A 22,985-nucleotide genomic window follows, 5' to 3' on the forward strand; every position below is an offset into this window, starting at 1 on the left:
CCAGTCCACTGCGAACTTCCTTCCCTGGGTCCCCGTCAATGTTAGTGCTGTCGGGGGCTCCTGGGTGGCTCAGTGGGTTGAGCATCCAACTTTGGCTCAGGTCATGATCTCACGGTTCACGGGGTTGAACTGTGTGTCCGGCTCGGTGCTGACAGCTGGGGGCCTGGAGCCTGCCTCGGATGCTGTGCCTCCCTCTCTGCCCCGCTCACTCACGCTCTCTCAAAAACAAAAAAACTAGTGCCGTCAACGACCTGTTTCACCAAGCCCAGTGGTCACTTCTATCTTTTCACTCGGATCCTCAGCAATATTGATAGAGTTGATCACTCTCTGTGAAATATTTTCTGCCTTCACTGGCCTCTTCTCGACCTCCTTTGCTAGATTGCTCCGACTCTTTCCGTCTTCCAAAGTTAGGGGAACCCCAGGCTTGAGTCCCGAATATGCTTCGAGTCCACCCTTCCCTCCTTCCGCCGTCTCATCTGCTCTTCGATCTATGTGCGTGTAGCTCCAGAAAACCGCCAACAAGAGCTTGACAGCAATTCGGGAGTCATATATAAAACTGACCAGAGCTTTCCCTTGAAAAATAAAACTGAAAAACTTGCAGATAATTATGTTACACTACATTTAACAAAAATTAAGTTATAACCACATAGTAATTCCTAGAACAAAGAATCATCAAGTGTTGTTTTAGCGATGATCTTCTAACAGGATGAAAAGAGCAGTGGGACAGGTCTTCACATTGGACTTCCGAGGCACAGGCCTAAAAGAGGGTCGGGTAATCTTTCCTGCGTCAAATTTCCCAAACCTAAGCCTTTGAAGGTTAGTAGGTTTGGGACACTGAAGCACCTTGACAAGATACTTGCAAACTGCTGCTTCTCAATTTTAACTGGTGTCCACAGAGGACAGGCCCTTCTTTTCCCTCTGGTTGTAATCTGGAGTTCACCAGCATTACTTGCATGAACTTAGAACTACTTCCTGGGCTTGGACAGGGAGGCCTGAAGCTATCAGAGGGCTCAAGAGACAAGGGTCCCTGCCTCCTGGGGTCCCAGGTGACAGTCCACAGAAGGGCACCTGGCCCAGGAAGAGTCCTCAAAACCTTCCATAGAGGCTCGGGGTGTGCTGGGTGGCCAAGCTGGAGAGAGGGAACGCTGAGAGGGTCAGCAGCCATGTGGTGGATGGAGTGGACTGGAGAGGACAGAACTGACGCGTACGAAGAAGCTGTGAGTAAAAACAAAAGGCACGCGTCCTGATGGGTGAGCCCCTGGCTCTGGTGGTCCGCCCGAGGCCGTCCGCGGTATAGTCACCCAGGCCTGCGGCCTCCTCCCTCTTCCTAAATTAACTTAAGCTGTCATCTGTAGACAACAGTCTTAAGAGAGCGCTGCTGAGCTAAAAGGTGTGAAAGGCTCGGGGACAGTCGTGAGAGGAGACAGGACAAGGACAGAGCCAGAATCAAGGGAGGAGCCCAGCTCTGGCTGACGGCACCACCACCCCGCCACGAGAAGATCAGGATGGCCTTGTCGGAAGTCACAAACATTTAAGAACTTTAAACTTTTTACCCTGCGTCCTAGTATCTCTCAACCATTTTGTTAGATCAGGCAGGTGAATGTGAAGTCAGTGCGGTCGTAACGACAACTTTAACGACGGAATAGCTGAGTAAGACCGAGGTTAAATGGAGTCAAATCTTAAAAAGCACATCTGTGTCCGTGTTCATCTTTACTCTGGGCTGGTCTGGAAAAAGGGGGAAGATGTGGGGCTACACGACGAGTCCATCCCGCTCCGCTTCCACCGCCTTCTGTTCTGTGTCTACAAAACTTGCAGAGTTTTCTGCAAAAAGATACAAAGTTTAAGAAAAACCCATGAGCTATAATAGACGTCAACAACACAAATGACAGAACACTGTGACTATATATTTTTGCACTTAGAAAATCGTGTGCCCAGTGACATCATCCTACTGCTAGTGTGGGGATCTGAACTGCAGGGACAGCAAGCTCAGTATCCCGAGAGCCAGAGTTGGGCTGTTAACACTGTTAAGCTGGCAAATGTCAAAACATTTTACTACCATCTGCTCATTTGTAAGTGTCTTCCTCCAATAACACAGGTGATTTCTCTGGAATGGCGCCTACCTTCACCAGTTTTCTTTGTTGCCAGCACCTCGGACGCTCGGTGCTCCGTATTTGGCGAGGAACGCTTTGCCGGGTGGCACGGCTTTCACTGCCACTGGAGTAGCTAGGTTCGAGTTGTATTTTGATAAAATCTGAAACAAAACAAATTCCTTTTTATCAAGTCCCAAGAACTACACAAGAAACTTGGAAGGTGTTATAAAATACTCAAGAAAAGCCAAGAAAAGGGGCTCAGCTCAGTCGGTTAAGTATCTGACTCTTGGTTTTGGCTCAGGTCATGACCTCACGGCTTGTGAGTTCGAGCCCTGCGTCGGGCTCTGTGCTGACAATGTGGAGTCTGCTCAGGATTCTCTCTCTCCCTCTCTTTCTGCCCCTCCCCACTTTCTCTTTCTCAAAAATAAACTTACCCCCCCAAAAAATCTTTAAAAAAAAAAAGCCAAGAAAAATGTAAAAATGTGGGTTATTTGAAACAGTAATTTTTCAGCAGCACAGACATTCAACAGCAAAGAAAGGATGGAGTTTGAAATTGAACTTTGATGTAGAGGCTTGACTTCTGAAGCCTTCTAAAATGTACTCTAAGATTAGTGGAAGTAAAATAAGCAGCAACATATCCCCGAGAACAAATTAAGCCTTTACAACACTGTCAGGGAAAATGTATCTAGGAAAGAGGCAAAATATGTGCTTAAAAGATGATCAGCTATTAAAGATTATGAAAAGGAGACTCTGAAATATCAGCTATGATTTTTTTTTCACAAAGAGGTGATACATGAAATACAAGGATCCCCCCCCTTTCACGTAGAAATAAAAAGGAGGATCGACCACAGCAAAGTAGAAACTCTAGATAAACTCCTATAAAGATAGAAGACGCACACCCGATTTTCTAATGTCCAGGAAAACAGAGAAGAACGAAAACAAAGGGTAGCAAATACTTTCTTGATATCACAGGATGAGTCCGCTCTCTTGGCATTTACGTATTACTCCAAGTAGCCACGGCTCTCCACGAGCTAGGTAGTTTGCGAGAATGGTTCTGAACGACTCCACTTGCCTAAGCGACAGCTGCCACTCTAACTTCTATTAGGGTGGGGATGACTGGTGGTGACGGGGTAGAGTTGGTAGTCCTTACAGATCAGTAGTAGACTAGAGGTAAGTGGTGTACAAAACAATCAGACATTCTTGGGGCGCCTGGGTGGCTCAGTCGGTGAAGCGTCCGACTGTTGATTTCAGTTCAGGTCATGATCTCACAGTTCGTAGGACAGAGCCCCGAGTCAAGCTCTGTGCTGACGGCGCGGAGCCTGCTTGGGATTCTTTCCTTCCCTCGCTCTCTCTGCCCCTCCCCCGCTCACGCCTGTGCACTTGTGTGCTCTCTTATAAATACATAAACATTAAAAAAAAGAATCAGATATTCTAACATGTAAGTCAGTGTTTCTCAAACTGATGTCCAAGATGTCTCGGGTTCAAGAAACACTGATATGTTATCCATGATACCCTACCCTGGAGAATGGGGGGGTACGTGGCATTTCCGATTTTGCCAGCCATACCTCCAACGGAAAAAATGGTCAACGTGGCAATGGCAGTTGAACAATTATTATAAAATATTGTAAGAGGACATTTCAGAACATGAAGTTGAAGGTAAAGAGAAAATGCACCATGAGGAAATAAAAGTATGATGAAATCCTGAGCTCATGGTCAGTCTGAAGAGCCTTATCCAGGTACTCTCAGAAGGGACTGAGGGCCCAGAATTCGGATTTTCTCAGTACACAAACCAGCACATTAGCCCGATGAGAAATAAGATGGTTTTTATACAGTTTCAGGTCGTTAATATAAATGTCTAATTTTGAAAAGAATGTATCAGAAAAAGAAACAGCCTGGGAAAATAACCTGAAGAATATCTTCTGGAATGGTAGTGACTTCTGGAGGTGTAGGTGTTCTCAGCAGATTCTCGTAAGAAGAAATTACGGGAGAAGAGGGATCCGCAAAACTCTCAAAACACTTCTCCGAATTTAAAACTAACGATGTACAGTCTTTCATTTCCAAATCGTTTGATGAACTATTTGTTTCCGATAATGGATAATTTGTGGATCCCTATTGAACAGAAGTATATCATTAAATTATGATGGCATAAAATACAGTAAATAAAAGTTAGTCAATTTTAGTTCTGTCGCACAAAAATGACCCGCTCTTCCTCGACCGATTACTAAAGAAAATGGAGGAAACAAAGAAATGGCACATGGAGAACAAAACACTCTCTTCTTACTAATAAAGGCTGAGCTACAGCTTATTATGAAAACTAAACAGGCCTGACTGAACAAGGTTAGAGGGACTCACCCACCCAGTTTCAGGCAACACTAAGCTGTCCCAGGTAAGACTAACACCATGGATAGCAAAAGTGTGACCACACGCCCTCACTCTTGACACAAAGAAAGCCCGTGTGAGGTAACCTTAGCATGCAATTCGTGCTAACCTGAACAACCCAGTAAATCACCTCCTCTCTCTAGGGTCAGAGTTAATAGAGTCACATCAGCAGGGGGCCTTCCACAAGAACAGGAACACAAGGAGTGAATTCATTGTAAGTGGCAAGTACTAGCAGGAGATAACCTGATAGGTACTTCAACTGATACTAGTATTTTGTCCGTCTAGCTATTCCGTCCAATAGAGTAGCAACAAGCCACACGGGTCTATTTAGATTTAATTTGAAATTCATCAAGTTTTTAAAAGTAAAAATTAGCTCCTCAGATGTACTAGCCACATTTTACGGATAGCCCAGCCTACTGTGTTGGTTGTCTTAAGTGTTCATAGTGACTTCAAAAAAGGGAGGAGGTATGATTATATTAATTTGTTCATCGAGTAATATTTGGAAAAAGCAAAAAAATCACCCATGAATCTGTGACCTGGAGACAATCACATTTTGGTGTGTTTTTATCCATTCTTTTATTCTTTTTACTTGAAATAAAATATATATATTGTGTGTGTGTGTGTGTATGTGTATACATGCACATGCATGTCATTTTCCATCATTAAGTATTTTTAAAACATTCTTTTTATGTTCTTGTCTGTGCTTTAACACATATGTTAGGGGTGCCTGGGTGGCTCAGTGGGTTCAGCATCCAACTCTTCTTTCGGCTCAGGTCATGATCTCATGGTTCGTGAGTTTGAGTCCTGTATCCGGCTTTGCACTGTCAGTGAGGAGCCTGCTTTGGATTCTCTCTTTCCCCCGGCCCTCTCCCACTCTCAAAATAAATAAATAAATATTTTAAAAAATAATAAATACGCTAGTTACAGAACACCATACACAGCCTAGTGTAGTTTGCTTCTATGCTACCACTTGACATCTAGATTTTTCCCATGCTTTGCTCTTATAAATAATGCTGTTCCTTCCTCTATAAACTCCTTGTTATAATTCTTTGTGCCAATGTACCTTAGAGTAAATTCTGAGACATGGTTAAAGGGCATGAAAATTGTAAAGCTTTTGCTATATGCTGCCAAATTCCCCTAAATTCCCCTCTAGAAATATGTAAATGTACTCTTAAAGGCTGCAGTAGTCTAAGTGGTTTTTTTTCCTTTTTAACTGAAGTATAGTTGACAGACAATATTAAAACAGACTGCGTCTAGAAATAGTAGCGTATATAGGTCATCAGGAAAAAGATCAGAGCTTTCAAGGTTATGGAAACGTACCAAAGCTATACTGTTCTTTGTAGAAGGAATTTTCAAACCAGGAGTGCAGAACGTGGGTGCCAAGGGGGAATCTGTATAGTCGCCATCTAAGAGACACAAACAATGGCATGAAAATATACATTTGAAAATAAAGTTGAGGGGCACCTGGGTGGCTCAGTCGGTTGGGCGGCTGACTTCGGTTCAGGTCATGATCTCACAACTTGTGAGTTCGAGCCCCACGTCAGAGCTCTCTCAACTATTTAAAAAAAATTTTTTTTAATGTTTATTTATTTTTGAGAGACAGAGTGCGAGCAGGGGAGGGGCAGAGAGAGAGGGAGACACAGAATCCAAAGCAGGCTCCAGGCTCTGAGCTGTCAGCACAGAGCCTGACATGGGGCTCAAACCCACGAACCAAAAGATTATGACTTGAGCCGAAGTCAGATGCTTAACCGACTGGGCCACCCAGGCATCCCAAGATTTCAACTTTCACGTTATAGTCAATATAATTTGTGTACTTTATGTTTAAGAACTCAAGAGATTAGCTACAGTGTGTGCTTGACTAGACAGGAAGAAACAAAACTTCATATTCGCTTATCATCGGCACTAATAAAAGTTCAGCAAGGTATAAGGGCAATATACAGAAACAAAAATCAGTAGTTCTAGCAAAAGAGCAACAAGCAATTAAAAATATAATTTGATAGAAGATCTTTTTTTTTAATATGAAATTTATTGTCAAATTGGTTTCCATGCAACACCCAGTGCTCATCCCAACAGGTGCCCTCCTCAATGCCCGTCACCCACTTTCCCCTCCCTCCCACCCACCCACCCATCAACCCTCAGTTTATGAGAGAAGACATTTTTTACAACAGCAACAAAGAAGACAAGACGCCTACAGGTAACTCTATCAAAATCTGTATGAACTTTATGGAGAAGATCAAATTTCTAAAGAAGAAAAGAGGGAGGGAACAGGACAAGGAGGTCACCTACCTTCTAAGACACTAGGATTTACTCTAAAGCCATAACTGACTATGAGAACAAGAAAGAGATTTCAGAAACAGAACCATGTGTATACAGACATTTAATGACTCTAACACATAGTATGATGAAAGCAGTCTTAAAAAAAATCAAAGAGAAAAAGTAAACATGTTAGAAAAATGATCAGACTAGGAAAATTTTATTATGTCTAAAAATCAAGTACTGGGAAAGATGGAGAAATAGGAACAGAAACACTGCTGGTGGGAATCAGAACAGCCGCTCTTGGGTGGCAATTAAGCATTTTCCAGAATACGGAAGATATGCATCACCTTTGATCTAGAAATGCCACTCCTAGATGTAACACATGTACACAAGGAACAAAGTCATCAGAGCACTGCCTGTAGGAGTAAAGAAGTAAAAAACAACTACCGCTTAATAAGCAAATGAATAAATGAAATTTGGCTTATTCATGTAACGCTTAAAAATTAAGATGAACTGGATTTACATGGAGTGAACGAAAAAAAAAACAAGTGACAAAATAAGAATTGGATGTTGTAACTTAAATAAAATTTTCAAACAACACAACTATACTTTAGAATAATCATCACTTTAGGGGAGGAAGGGAAGGAGAATAACGGAGTAGGGATTTAGCTTTATGTGTAACGGTAAAAGAAAGATCTGAAGCAAATGTAGTACGATGCTAACATCTACTTAATCTGAAATCTGCATGGAGACAGTCAAATACGTGGGACTCTAAGACAGCCTCTGAAGAGGCAGTGGAACGGAGACAGTGCATCAAGCTGAGAGCCTGGAAGAGCAGTGAGGTCTGCGAAGCAGGAACTGGAAAATGCTTGCCCAGTGGCACTGACTCCAGGGGAACAGGATGAAAGCAAGTGAGGCTAAAAGTCTAGTCTTTGCAAGAACCGGAAAACCAGAGTAGCAGCTCCAAACGGTGTAGAGTCGTGGGTTCTGAGCTCACTCTACGTGTCCAGTGCAGGCGACCTGAGTCAAGCAGTTAACATAAAAACGTGTGCGATCGGTAAACCCGTGGGGCCTTGGCTGGGGCAAGCATGAAATGGTTCCACAGGACTCCGTGACAACCCATGACACTGAAAACAACTTCATCTGAGAGGAGTTAAAAACTAAGACCCTGGCAATCCCTATCAAAATAACACCAGCATTCTTCCCAGAGCTAGAACAAACGATCCTAAAATTTCTATGGAACCAGGAAAGACCCCGAATAAGGAATCTACTCCTGAAATCACTGTTGCACTATATGCTAACTAACTTGGAGGTAGATGAAAAAAAAAAAAAAAAAGACGAAAAGCCTGTAAGGAAACACACCTCCAAGAAAGAGAATCAGAGCAATAAACAAAAGTATTAACACCTTAAACCGTTTTCCAAATACATGTGTCTAAAATGTTCAGAGATAAAGGAAGGCACAGAAATCATAAGGCAAGGGAACAGGATTATGGAAGGGAAAAAAAAGAACAGTCACATTTGAAGGGAAAAACATGTAAGACAGAAAATGTAGTCCCTGGAATAAAAATTCAATAGATTAAAATAATAATTTAGACTCAGTATAAAAGAAAAATAGCAAAGTGGAAGAAAGTTCCAACTAAAGCACAAGGTAGCATAGAGAAAAGGAAAATATCAAAGGGAAGTTAACAGACCAAGGAGACTGAAGGAGAACATTCTAAAATCTGTTACAGAGATTCCAGTAGAAAAAAATTGAAGAATTAGGGAAGAGGTAATCTTATTAAAGAGATAATCTCAGAGTATTTTCCAAAATTGATGACATGAGTTCTTAGTTTGAAAATCATACCAAATTCTAAACGCAATAAATAAAAACAAACTTATTTTAAAATTACAGAGAAATGTAGAATATCAAAGATAATGACAAAAATCTTACGACCGGGAAGAAAAGACCACAGATCTACACAGGAAAGCACATGAGGCCCACAGGACTCTGCTCATCAGGAATGGGCACCAGATCACAATGAAATAATTTCTGTATAAAATTTTGAAGAAAGTCAGCTATCTATTGTCTATTTCCAGCTAAATCACTGTTCCAAAATGAATGACAGAGAAAGAAAAAAGAGATCTTCAGACACAAAACCAGAGACCACTTCTCACAGACGAGAAGTATCTCAGAGAACTGCTGAAGAAAACTAGACCCAGAAGGAATGAGTGGGATGTAAGAAGCAACAGTAAATAAAGAAAATGGTAAACAAATGACCAATTTTCCCTAGGTATAGACTCTAAGAATCATACTAAGGGTACTTTTGTGGCATAAGAATAGAGTCAAACTAAAATACGATACAATCTCTCTTAACAAGCCGTCACTGAACCAAAGTTCTAATGGATAAACCTAAGCTTGCCATTCCCTCCGTCAAATACACTGCCTGTGGTATACGGAAGTTTTTTCGTCAGTTAGCTGTTCTTTAAAAAATCCCTCCCGGGGACGCCTGGGTGGCTCGGTCGTTTCAGACTCTTGATTTCAGCTCATGTCACGATCTCCCGTCTTGTGAGCGAGCCCACATTGGGCTCTGCACAGAGCGCGCACAGCCTGCTTGGGACTCTCTCCCTCTCTCTGCCCCTTCCCCGCTCGTGCTCTTTCTCTAAAAATAAATAAACTTTAAAAAAGATGTTTAAAAAGAATCCATCCCACTTCAGAAGTAATACACAAATATTCTCCTATATCATTTCCTTTTTTTTTTGCTTAAAGTTCATTTATTTATTTTGACAGAGGGAGAACATGTGAGAGGGCGGGGAAAGAGAGAGAGGGAGACACAGAACCGGAAGCAGGCTCCGCACTGTCAGCGCAGAGCCCCACGAGGGGCTTGAACCCATGAACCACAAGATCATGACCTGAACTGAAATCAAGAGTCAGATGCTTAACCGACTGAGCCACCCAGGTGCCCCCCCGCTCATCATTTTCTAAAAAGTTTATGCTCCACTGGGAACTGACTCTTGGTATGTACGAGATGGTCCACTCTCTCCCTCTTTGCTACAGACAGGCTCTTTCCTACAAGCTGAGCTCTAAGTTTACTACGAGTCATTTGTCTTTCTTCACACCTGTTGATGCCAGAAATACTTGTTAATTTAATAACATAATTTAATATTATATGTCAGTGAAATTAGTACAAAAAGAATTTTTCTGAAAAGATGTTCCTAAGTTTGGAAGACTTGATAAAAACAAGTTACTTTTTTTTTTTTTTTAATTTTTTTTTTTTCAACGTTTATTTATTTTTGGGACAGAGAGAGACAGAGCGTGAACGGGGGAGGGGCAGAGAGAGAGGGAGACACAGAATCGGAAACAGGCTCCAGGCTCCGAGCCATCAGCCCAGAGCCCGACGCGGGGCTCGAACTCACGGACCGCGAGATCGTGACCTGGCTGAAGTCGGACGCTTAACCGACTGCGCCACCCAGGCGCCCCAAGTTACTTTTAAAAATATGGCAATAGGGGCGCCTGGGTGGCTCAGTCGGTTGAGCGTCTGACTTCGGCTCAGGTCATGATCTCATGTCTCATGGGTTCGAGCCCCGCGTCGGGCTCTGTGCTGACAGCTCGGAGCCCGGAGCCCGCTTCGGATTCTGTGTCTCCCTCTCTCTCTGCCCCTCTCCCGCTTGCACTCTCTCTCAAAAATAAATAAACATAAAAATTTTTTTTTTTTAAATGTGGCAATAAATTTGACAGAGATTAGACAATTATAATTAATCAAGAAATCACAAAACTCTAGAATGTTTTCTTTTATATTTTTGTGAAAACTGATGTTTTTGTAGTTGGTGGGACAAATATGAAAACACTGTATGAAATTTTTAAGTTCTTGTAGTATTTTAAAAAAACAATTTGAAATGGTAGCTACTGTATTCTAAGTGTAGTTTATGTAAGAAAAATAATGTAGGGGGCGCCTGGGTGGCGCAGTCGGTTAAGCGTCCGACTTCAACCAGGTCACGATCTCGCGGTCCGTGAGTTCGAGCCCCGCGTCGGGCTCTGGGCTGATGGCTCGGAGCCTGGAGCCTGTTTCCGATTCTGTGTCTCCCTCTCTCTCTGCCCCTCCCCCATTCATGCTCTGTCTCTCTCTGTCCCAAAAATAAATAAACGTTGAAAAAAAATGTAAAAAAAAAAAAAAAAAAAGAAAAATAATGTAGAATCTGATCAATGGGCTGAAGCTAAATTTTAAAAAAAGGTACTGTTGATTCTGTATCAGAAGTTTGGTGAATGAATACATATTTATGTTTTAAGTTAAAATGTTAGAAACAAACAGGCTGGCAAATATTTTTTTTTAATGTTTATTTATTTTTCAGAGGGAGAGAGAGAGAGACAGCAAGCACACATGAGCAAGGGAGGGGCAGAGAGAGAGAGGGAGACACAGAATCCAAAGCAGGCTCCAGGCTCTGAGCTGTCAGCACAGAGCCCATCGTGGGGCTTGAACTCACAAACTGTGAGATCATCACCTGAGCTGAAGTCAGACGCTTATCCGACAGAGCCACCCAGGCGCCCCAGATAAATATTGGCTATAATCAGGAAAACTATGAAAAGCATACCAGAAAATTCTCTCTCTCTAGTATGAAATCATGCCGCACCCAATGGGATAGAACTTTACATAACTCAATAGCATGAACTGACAAGATGCAGAAGGACTATGAGGGTGTCTAAGATGATAGAACCATTTTTGTACAAAGATAATCTAGAAAAAGGATAGCTGAGAAGTAATGTGATTCTTATACTTACCATTTTTTTTCAACTGCTGGATTATGAGGCCAGGAGTAGCAAAGAAATGATTACTGGTCACCGGTTCTGATTCTATGGCCTCCTCACTGGCGTGATTCATAGGGAAATTATAAGGTGTAAAAAAAAAAAAAAAAAAAAAAGTTAATATTGAACCTCTGGGAAAAAATTCAGTCTTGCTATATACTGTCCAGTGTAGACAAACATTCAGTTCCATTCTGTGTAACACAGTCCCATTGAACTGTGTTTTTTTTTTTTTTTTTAATTAATGTACACACATGGCTCAAAAAAGGTTATGAACCATTTGGTATTGACAGCCTTGACTGCGAAGCAGGCTAAGAACCCCTGACTTAAGGGAAAGCCATAAGTTTAACTCATCACTTCAAATATAGGAGCTACACAGTTCATGGTTTCAAAACCATAAAGTGGAATTTTGCAACCAGTTTACAGATACAAATTAAGAACTTGTCATTTTTTTAGACTAAAAAAGACTGATCCCTGTCATCTAAGGACGTTCGAGCCATTTACTCAGATGTCTGGAATATAAAGAGGACTATCATCAAATAACTATAAGATGGTTCAACTAACCAATTGTCCTGGCATAATTTACTGAATAATTTTTACTTCTGTAATATACATATTTATATATATCTGTATTATAATATAATAATTTTACTATTCGGTCATATTCCCTCATTACTATTATTTTTTATTACTATTTCAGCTACTCTTTTTTTTAAGATTTTATGTTTTTAAGTAATCTTTACACCCAACATAGGGCTCGAACTCATGACCTCAAGATCAAGGGTTGCATGCTCTTCTGACTGAACCAGCCAGGCACCCCCTTTTTAGCTACTTTTACTTATTATTCTTCCAAGTAAATTTTAGAGTCATTTTATCATTTACTTTAAAAAAATCCTATCGAGGCTTTGTTGTAAATGCACAACATCTATAAATTGTCATGATTAAGCATCTTAACAACATTCAGCCAGTCTATCAGGATGAAGAAAAAACATTATATTCCCCACTTTTTCCTTTACTTAACCCAGAAATATTTATGGTTTTTATCATGTAGATCTTTTTACCCACGACTGGCATCAGTATTTCACTTTTTTGTCGCAAATTTGAATGGATTTTTTTTCTACTCCGTTTAGGAACTAGTTATTAATAAAATATAGGAAAACACTATTTTAAATGGTTAACTTACCACTATATAAAATATATCTTCTAAGAGCCTCTTTCTTGAAGCTTGAGATGTGAATTTTTTGAGTTGCCCATGTACAAAACATGGCCTAGAAATACTTGTTACTGGCCAGAGTTATCAAGAATGATGTTAAATAATGGTGACAGATAGCTTCACTATTATTAGATACTTGTAATTTATCATGTTAATGAAGTACTCTATTTGGAGTTTGACCAAACGTTTTAAAGGAACGGGTATCAAATTTTACCAAATCCTTAAGGCACCCAGGTGGCTCAGTCAGTTAGGCGTCCGACTCTTGATCTCGGTTCATGATCTCACAATGAGTGAGATTGAGTCCTCTGACAGCACAGAGCCTGTTTGGGATTCTCTCTCTCCTTCTCTCTTTGCCCTTCCCCCATCTGCACTCTCTCTCTCTCAAAATAAATAAACTTAAAAAAAATTTTTTATCAAATTCCTTATTGGCATCTATTAAGATTATCCTTTTTTCCCTTATTAAATCCAATCATTAAAATGTATGTTATGGGATTCAAGTATTAAACTATCTTTGCATTCCTGAGATAAGCTTAACTTGTAAGTTATCTACTATACTTGTAATATTCTGTGAATTCAATCTGTGAGTGGTTTAATTGGGACTTTACATTATTATTCATCAAGTGGACTGGTTATAGTTTTCTCTTGCATGCTCTGTCAATGTGTGTATCAAGGGTATGTCAACCTCATAAACTAACCTCAGTGTTTTCTGTCTTAGATGTTTTAGAAAAAGAACTTTTTAAAGTAGGTTTCATGTCTGCCACGGAGCCCAGCGTGGGGCCTTAGTATGGGGGCAGAACTCACGACGCTGAGATCAAGACCTGGACTGAGATCAAGAGTTGCACACTTAACCAAGTGAGCCACCTAGGTGCCCCAAAAAGAACTTTTCTAGGCTGTGCTCCAATAAAACCTTATGTACAAAAAATAGGGAGCAGGCTGGGTTTGGCCTGTGGCAGTGGTCTGCAGACTCCTGATAGTGACAGTTCTTTTTAAAGATGATTATTTTCAGGGGACCTGGGTGGCTCAGTTAGTTGCGCATCTGACTACTGACTTTGGCTCAGGTCATGATCTCCCGGTTCATGAGTTCAAGCCCTGCAGTGGGCTCTGTGCTGACAATGCGGAGCTTGCCCGGGATTCTATCTTTCCTGCTGTCTCTGCCCCTCCTCCGCTCCTGCTCTGTCTCAAAATAAATAAATAAACTTTTTTTTTAAAGCGGCTTACCTTTTATTCTCCTTCATATTTTTAAGTCCCATCGTGTAATCTTCATTCAAACACGCAGTACAGTCAGAGATACCGAAGTGTTCTAATTTAGGAGTTATACACTCAAAATCGTCCATCTTTAGGGCACATTTTGGAGTTTTTAGTACTTTAACTACGGACTGCTTGGAAGATGGAGTTAAAATTCTGGGCTCTTCTTCATGGTCGTTTACTGCCTGTGGAGGGTTTGGTGGAACTTGGGATATCATGTACCGCTCAAGCCCAAAATCTGAAAGTTGGGGACTCCGTGGAGACTTCTCAGAACTAGCAGTGCTTGGAATAGCAGGATTGGACAGATTGTCCTTCACATCAGGCATCTGGACATTTTCATGCTTAGTGGACTCTGAGTCAGAGTCAGTGATTTCTTGTTCATCCACTGTGAGGAAAAACCAAGGAGGTCATATTCTGGTCAAACATCAAACCACAAAATCCCAAGTACTAAAGCCACATAAAATAGCTCCATCTGAAATGTCCCCAATCAGCAAAAGTCCTGATTCCCTCCTTAGTCTCTAAAGTTTTATTTCAATTGTCCCTGTAGGAGATTTCTGACACGTACCTTTTGTCTACCCAGATCCCATTTTGTCTACACATTAAAGAAGAAAAGTAAACTAAAGTATTAAAAGATGAAAAATCAATGCAAATGAAAGTCCAATATCCTTACTCCCCCAGCTAATGTGATTTACCAATCTTTCTTAATGAATTCTGGAACTATTTTATCATTTGATGACATTAACTACAGGGTGGAATTAACTATGATCTAGATTTAACACAAAGTATAACATTAGTTTAGATTATTCATTTACAGATGCCTAAGTTAAAAAGGAAAGATTGTCACACCATGATAAGTTTTTATCCTTAGTCTGGAACGCCTGTATCAAAAGTCTGGTTGAGGAAAATAATAGGAGAGCATTAGAAAGATATGTAGTTTCTCAACCCTGAAAAGGTCATATCTGGCTCCAGACCCCATATGGTTAATCACCACACTGTACATTTCAAACTAAATAATTTACTAACAACTATGCTTTTCCCCCACAATCCTTTGCCATTTCCTGCATACATTAATGGTTAGTGAATTTGGTGTGGGACCCAAGTTGCAGTTAAAAGGTCCAGGATAGGGGCGCCTGGGTGGCGCAGTCGGTTAGGCGTCCGACTTCAGCCAGGTCACGATCTCGCGGTCCGAGAGTTTGAGCCCCGCGTCAGGCTCTGGGCTGATGGCTCAGAGCCTGGAGCCGGTTTCCGATTCTGTGTCTCCCTCTCTCTCTGCCCCTCCCCCGTTCATGCTCTGTCTCTCTCTGTCCCCAAAATAAAATAAAACGTTGAAAAAAAAAAAAGGTCCAGGATAGCACCTATGATGCCAAGGAACTGGAGAAGGAAAACCACTAGCTTTTAGTGTGAGAGACAACAGAAAGTCAAACAGGATAATCAGAAAGAAGATAATGTGGATTTGGCCAGGATCTGGGCAGAGATAACTTAACAAATGACAGGGTTTCAGTGAGATAGCAAGGTATGGAGAATGGGATGGGTATTAGGAAAGCGTGGGACAAATGTAAAATGTGTAGCATGAAGTGGAGAAGAAAAATGAACCAGTAATTAGGGTAACAAGAAAGGAAGAGAAAATGGAGGGCGTGAGCTGAAGGAAGAGAAATTAAAATGTGTTTAGCATCCCCCATGGGACAGGCATTTGAATGTTTCACTCCAATTAATTTTCATATTAACTATTTCAAGCACAAAATATCTTAGGATATTTTTTTGTTTTTAAAAAGGCACCAAACAACATTTTGGGAAACAGTCAGCTGATACAATGTAAAGAGCCAAAACTTGACCTCACATCCTCTCATTCCAAACGCCACCATTTGTTTAAGAATAAGGAGGGAGGGAGTTACTACAACTTTTTTAGCCAACCTTGAATAGATATCATTTGGTTGCTAAATTAGAAATATGAATTGCAACAACTGTACTTGTTGAAGGAGATGGGAGAACGTTTCTCCAAAATACCTTGTTTGTTGTATTCTTTTTAAGAAGAAAGTACTTGTACTTTTGTTATGAATCGAAATGTATTTTTGTTAAGTCTGATAATGATCTTTTTTGTTTCTCTTCATCTTTTAAAGGAAAGTCTATAGTTAGAGTTAGATGGGGTCTATCAAACATTGGCATAGATCCCTGTCAGAATCTTTTGGGTCCAAAGGAACAGAAAAGGGATGAATTCAGGCTGTACATTTAGTTAGCCAGCGAAGAGATCAAACAGATTGGAGGAAGTGAAGAGGTGCACGCTTTCTCTTTGAAGGTAGGGTTTTCTTTGTTCTGACTGGCAACAGGCAACAAACTAGGATAGGATACTGTTTTCGCATGCATGATAAACCAGGACGTGGTAAATATGGAGTATGTACCATACCAAAAAAAAAAAAAAAAAAAAAGTTATAGACTCTGGTTTCATGGCTTTCGGCTCTTGGAAGAGCTGCTGATTCACAGCGTTCTGTTTTGGCCTTGTGCTTTCTGCTTTCTGTTAATTCTGAGAAATGTTAGAAGAGCTACCAAAAACTTATCCTTGTATTTATCACAAGGCCGTCACTGATAAGATTCATAAAATCATCGCGGTATCACTGCCTCACAGGGAGTTACTATCGTCCCCATTCTGCAAGTGAGAAAAAAGCAATTCAGAGAAATTATCCAAGGTCACACCTGTAGCGACTGGTGGAGCCAGGATTTGAATCCACAGCTTGTTCACACTGGTCAGCTGAATTCTTTCCATTGCGCCACGCAGACTGTTTTTTTTTTTTTTTATTAAAAAAAAAATTTTTTTTTTTCAACGTTTATTTATTTTTGGGACAGAGAGAGACAGAGCATGAACGGGGGAGGGGCAGAGAGAGAGGGAGACACAGAATCGGAAGCAGGCTCCAGGCTCTGAGCCATCAGCCCAGAGCCCGACGCGGGGCTCGAACTCACGGACCGCGAGATCGTGACCTGGCTGAAGTCAGACGCTTAACCGACTGCGCCACCCAGGCGCCCCAACACAGACTGTTTAATACACCCTCCGCACGGATCCCCAGTATGTATTTGTTGAATGTAATTAATGGTTGATTTATGTACAAAGATCATTCTCATAACGGAAACAAAGGCACTGAAGTATGCTGAAATTAGTCCCTCACAGGTATGGGCCCCACGACAGTTAACACCAGGCGATTAACACACCAGGTGCTATTCTAGACAAACTTTATCTCATTCAATCCTTCCACAACCTCAAAGGTAAGTAGTATTAAACATCTCCACTCTATAGATGAGATTCTGAGGTACGAGGTTAAGTAAGTGGCCAAAGAGAATACAGCTAGTAAATGGTGGGATTAGAGATTTGCATTCAGATGGTCTGGTCTACTTCTAAAACACCATGTTATCCTACCCTTCGTTAGAACTGTAAAACTTAAAAAAGGACTTTATCAGTTTATATTGCCCCCAATTTCTTGTTCTACGGAAGAAAAAATTGAGAACAAGAAAAATGAAATAGCACGCCTTACCTTCAGTCTCTCGGCTATTTTTGGCAGAGCTGACTAGAAACCAACCATCCTAAAATCATGTGGATCTATCTTGTAGTCTTCTTTAACGTTTATTTATTATTGAGAGACAGAGAGACACAGAGCATGAGCAAGGGAGGGACGGAGAGAGAGAGGGAGACACAGAATCGGAAGCAGGCTCCAGGCTCCGAGCCGTCAGCACAGAGCCCGACGCGGGGCTCGAACCCACCGACTGTGAGATCGTGGCCTGAGCCGAAGTGGGTCGCTTAACCGACTGAGCCACCCAGGCGCCCCTCTTGTACTCTTCTTTAATGTAGCATTTTGGAAAGGAGAGGAAGGACTGTCTTTGTTTTGCCACCACCAGTCAGCACTGCATCCAGCACAGAGACTGATGAATAAATGACCACACGTGACAAGTCACATAATGGCGGAGCCAGAACCAGAGTAACCGTACTGAATCACGCCGTCTTCCTTCTTTAATACTAAAACAAACACCATAAAATGCAAATCATTCACACCTGAGCTTTTCTTGGCACGTGGATTATATCCATACTTCTGGAAAAACTCCGTTATTTTCATGATATCCATTGAATTTTTTTTCATTAGTACTTTTGTTGCCTTTATGAAACCAATGCTTTCTTGACTTTCCAAACTTGCTTTATCAAGAAGAAGAATGACATCATCCTTTCATGAGGAAAAAAAGTACATTATAATTTTTCTATCAAAAGACTTAGTCTTAAGACTAAAAGACTAAGTCTATTTAAAAATTACCACACAAAGATGATAAATTAATATTGCAGGACCCATACCTTTAGAGTCTGGACTTCAGAAAGAAGGTCATATAAAATTCTCACTGGATAATCTTCAATGTCTTCAATATGAATAGAGAAAGGAAAAAATGCAATAAGGAAAAAGTACAATAAGGAAAAGGAGGAAAAAGAATAGAAAATATAATTTAGTATTGTTTCTTAGAATTATAAAATCCTTGTAGATATTTATCATTTGTTTCGTATCAATTACAAAGTATTACAGCCTTTGTTTTAAAAGTTATTAAATTATCACATCCATACAAAAAACTACAAAAATCGTAAGTATATAGCTTGATGAACTTTCCAAGTGAACATACCTAAATAATTAGCACTCAGATCAAGAAGGAAAGAAGGGAGGGAGGGAGGGGAGAAGGAGGAAATGTAATTCCACCTAGCAATTTTTTTTATAATGGCACTTTTTGGTTCCTATTTTTTAAATCTTTGCCAATGACAACACTGACATTTTCTTCTAAAAGCTTTACTGTTCTGCCTTTTGCATTCAGAGCTACAATCCTCCTGGAATTGATTTTTTTTTTTATATGGCATGAGGTAAGGATCAAGATCCATTCTTATTTTCCATTTCCATTCTTATTTCCAGGTCCAACTGACCTGGCACCATTTATCGAAAAGACATCCTTCATCCACTGTACTGTCACCTTCCTTACTAATCAGTTGCAATATATAGACTATACATCAGGTAAAAGCAGTTTTTTAAAGAATTAGATTTCTCTTTCTAAAACATGCCTCCTTTGAAGATCTCCTTTGACCTGTTAAAGCTGACCAATTTTTATTTGGGAAACGCAAGTCAACGTGACAGTGATACTTCATACCTACTAGAAGGACTATATTCAAAAGACAGGTAATAATTAATGATGAGGATGTGGAGAAACCCCAACCTTCATTCCTTGCTGGCAGAAATGTACAATGGTGCATCCACTTTAGAAAACAATGTGGCAGCTCTTCAAAAAGTTAAACATAGGTTTACCATCTGGCCCAGCAATTCTAAGTGTATACCAAAGAGACCTGAAAGCATAATGTTCACCGGAAATGTTTACATATATTCATAATATCTAAAAAGTGGAAACAACCCAAATGTTCATCAACTGATGAATAAACACAATGTGGCGTATCCATACATTGGAATATTATTCAGAAACATAACGGAATGAATCACTGATACATGCTGACATGGATGAACCTTGCAACATCAGGCTAAAATAAGTCAGTCACAAAAGCCTACTTTTGTATGATTCCTTTTATATGAAATACCCAGAATATACAAATATATACAGGCAGGAAGCAGATTAGCAGTTGCATAAGGCTAGGGTAGTTGGGGATGGGATCATGGGGAGTGGATATTAACAGTCACAGGGTTTCTTTTGAGGATGATGAAAATCTAAACTTACTGTAATGGTTGCACAACTCTGTGAATACACTAAAAACCATTGGACTGTATCCTTTAAGTGCTGAATTTTATATTATGTGAATTATATCTCAATAAAGAAGTTTAAAAAGTCAGTCAATTTAATGATTCGTAACAGCTGAAATTTTTTGGTGATCATTTTCTCTATCACATTTCCATATATATATTTTCTTAATTTTTAAATGTTTTTATTAATTTTTGAGAGAGACAAAGAGCACGAGCAGGGGAGGGGCAGAGAGAGAGAGGGAGACCCAGAATCTGAAGCAGGCTCCAGGCTCTGAGCTGTCAACACAGAGCCGGACCAGGGGCTCGAACCCACAAACTGTGACATCATGACCTGAGCTGAAGTTGGACGCTTAAATGACTGAGCCACCCAGGTGCCCCAATACTATATTTTCTGTAATACATATTGGCCACAAATAGAAAAACCATCCCAACTTTTTCTTATAAAACCAGAAGAAAGTGCAAAATTTGTGTACACAGCTAATATGCTGGTAAGAAGGTAAATTAGCACAAGAACCCAAAGTGGCACCTAGCTGGCTCAGTCTGTACAGCATGAGACTCTTGATCTCTGGGTCATGAATTCAAGCCCCACATTAGCTGTAGAGCTTACATTAAATAATGTAATAAAAAATAATAAAATATTAATAGTGGTGTCTTTGGATGGCTGAGTTACAGAAAATATTTATTTTCCTCTTTCTACTTTTCATTTCTCAAATTTTTTGTCATGTACGTATATTGTTCTTACAGTCAAAATAAACATTTTTAAATGGCTGGAACACTATTCATAACATAACAAAAGTAAAAGGAGTCTGTGTCTACAGAGCACGATGTTTTAAGGCAAATTACATTTATGACATTTATAAAATAATCTCAAAACCTGAGCTACTCTTGCAATATTTTTAAATTTTTTTTATGTTTTATTTTATTTTTTCTTTTTTTGAGAGAGAGCGAGCGAGCATGAGCCGGGAAGAGCAGAGAGAGAGAGAGAGACACAGACTCCAAAGCAGGCTCCAGGCTCTGAGCTGTCAGCACAGAGCCCGACGCAGGGCCGGAACCCACGAACCGTGCGATCATGACCTGAACTGAAGTCGGACGCTCAACCCACGGGGCCACCCAGGCGCCCCGCAACAATTTTTTTTAAATGTCTAATACAAAGGTTAGTGGTGAAGAATTCTGCTATATTAATTTTATTTTTAAGCAGTACTGATGGGTGCCTGGCTGGCTCAATCACAAGGTCATGTGACTCTCAATCCCCAGGTCTTGAGTCTGAGCCCTGTGCTGGGTGTCGGGATTTCCAAAAAAGAAAAAAAAAAGTACTCACTAGTATTGACGGGTTGTTGGGGGAAAAGACAGGCATTTACTGCAACTGTGGGCCATTTGGGTGAGACAAAGTCAGTTTACAAGCAAAGAACCGTGCTAAATAACTGCATTTTGTTTAATTACACAGTATTTTTATTAATATCCGTTATGTGACTTCAAGTATATCATGTATAAATTAGTGTGCGCATTATGAGCTCAGTCTGCCAACTTAATTTACACTTTTATTCTATGCTGTTTCTCCTCCTAACACAGTGCCAGTGCTATTTCAATATTTGCGGAGAGCAAATGTGGTTGGACACAGAACTGAAAACAGCCACAACAACATACTTGAGGGGGCAGAAGAATAAATAATAAAAAGGTGACACCTGCAGCCCCTCGGGGCCCTGCTGGCGACAAACGTCGAGCGTTTTGATGGGTGTGCCACCGCCCTTCCATATCTCTTTCGAAGCACCCCTCGCCACTGTAGCTAAGATAACACACTCTCGGCCGAGTGTGTGCGTTCGTACTTGTGAAGGCCCTTCCGACCCGCCGCGCTCGGGGCGGGCTGCGGGCGCCCGGGCGGGTCGCAGGAGCCGCGAAGGCCCCGACGCCCGACGCCTCACTCACCGCTCTCCTCTCCGTCCAGCGCTCGCTGCAGCCGGGCCGTCTCGCTGTCGAGGGTGATGGCCAGAGACCGTAGCTTCGCGTGGAAGCTTCGGATCAGATCCATGGATAAGGACTGCTCGGCAGGACGCAGGACGCGAGCGGATCCCACCGCTCCGGTCCGGCCCGCCACTAGTTTGAATCTCTTGGCGCCGGAAGCGTCCCGCCTCCGCGGGGCTCGCACGAGCCCTCTCTCGCGAGAGCTGAAGTCTCGCGCGAAGCGGCAAGGAGGTTCCGGGAGGCGGACGCGCTTCCGGGGTCGCGTCCGCTGGCGCGCGGGGGAGGTTGTGAACGACGCGGCCGGTGAGTTGATGACCGTATTTCGTTGCTTCAGGAGTCCCTTTCTTTCCCTAGGGAGTCTACTTGGGCTCCCTGCTTCTTTGGGGGCACGCTGTGTGTCCTCGGGGGTGGCGGAGCGGCAGGAGAGCCGGGGTCGCGCGCGTGCGCTGCTGTCCCCTGCGGCCGAGGGCGTAGCCAGTTCCTGGTGCGACTTTCCCCGTATCCCCGCAGGTACCATGTTCGTGACCGCCCTCCTCCTCCGCAATCGCATTCCTGGCAGCCAGTGGATCGGGAAGCACCGGCGGCCGCGCGCCGTGACTTTCCACGCGAAGCAGAACATGATCCGTCGCCTGGAGATAGAGGCGGAGAACCATTACTGGCTGAGCATGCCCTACCTCACCGCGGAGCAGGAGTACGGCCACGCCGCGGGGCGCCGGGCGGCGGCCTTCGAGGCCATCAAGGCGGCCAGCGTGTCCAAGTTCCCCCCGCACAGATTTGTGGTAGACCGGCTCGACCATCTCAATGTCACCAAGAAGTGGTCCTAACCCAGCGCCACCGCCTTTCAGCTGGACGGATCACGGGGCTGCCATCTCTGTGACCCGATTCTGGAACTGAAAAGCTAACCTCTAGAGAGAAAATGAACCTTTGGACCGGAGTCTTAATGGACAGCAAAGAGGAACGTAGTGGTCTGCACGTAGAATATCTGGGGCTCCAAATTCTTTAATACTTGAGAGTCTGATCTCTGTCGCATTGTTTCCTTTTTCTTTATCCTCATAGGAAGATACAGGAGATTTCCTGGGTCACAGAGGATATGAAATGTATTTTGGATGGAAGCTTCAAAAAAAAAAAAAAACAAAAAACTATGAGCTATGGTTTGGAATCTGTGCCTCAGTATGAAGATAGTTGATGGGGGCTTTATAAAATGTAAATTAGTTTGCTTACCTTCTGTGGAAACATCGCCTAAACATAAATGAAAAAGTGAAATAAATGAAAATGAAAATCTGAGAAAGTTCAGTTGAACGTACTCCTAAAAACAG

General features: G+C 41.7%; 1 protein-coding gene across 2 annotated transcripts; it reads right to left on the minus strand.

Moving 5' to 3' along the window:
* Positions 1 to 1,691: 1,691 nt before the first annotated feature.
* SKA3 (spindle and kinetochore associated complex subunit 3) lies at positions 1,692 to 22,400 on the minus strand. 2 transcript variants are annotated; one of them, XM_043574943.1, is made up of 9 exons: positions 21,634 to 22,400; positions 18,282 to 18,343; positions 17,991 to 18,156; positions 13,931 to 14,342; positions 11,479 to 11,564; positions 5,790 to 5,875; positions 3,996 to 4,199; positions 2,121 to 2,251; positions 1,692 to 1,821 (listed from the first exon to the last, which is right to left on the minus strand). In XM_043574943.1, exons 1-8 carry the CDS (start codon positions 22,286 to 22,288, stop codon positions 2,123 to 2,125), a joined length of 1,800 nt encoding a protein of 599 aa, XP_043430878.1. In that variant the 5' UTR covers positions 22,289 to 22,400; the 3' UTR covers positions 1,692 to 1,821; positions 2,121 to 2,122. The 2 variants fall into 2 exon arrangements, with proteins under 2 accessions (XP_043430878.1, XP_043430887.1); XM_043574952.1 differs by lacking the exon at positions 3,996 to 4,199.
* Between the last annotated feature and the right edge of the window lie 585 nt (positions 22,401 to 22,985).

Source organism: Prionailurus bengalensis, chromosome A1, assembly GCF_016509475.1.
Source record: "Prionailurus bengalensis isolate Pbe53 chromosome A1, Fcat_Pben_1.1_paternal_pri, whole genome shotgun sequence".
NCBI classification, from domain to species: domain Eukaryota; kingdom Metazoa; phylum Chordata; class Mammalia; order Carnivora; family Felidae; genus Prionailurus; species Prionailurus bengalensis.

Excerpts from the sequence above, each read along its gene's own strand:
- SKA3 (XM_043574943.1), bottom strand. The coding sequence starts at position 22,288 with ATGTTCTGCTTCGCGTGGAAAGTCACGGCGCGCGGCCGCCGGTGCTTC. Across the intron at positions 5,876-11,478 it reads CCAGCAGTTGAAAAAAAATG|ATGGCGACTATACAGATTCC; the intron begins GTAAGTATAAGA and ends TGTGTCTCTTAG. Across the intron at positions 2,252-3,995 it reads TTCCAGAAGATATTCTTCAG|ATTTTATCAAAATACAACTC; the intron begins GTTATTTTCCCA and ends GTTTTGTTTCAG.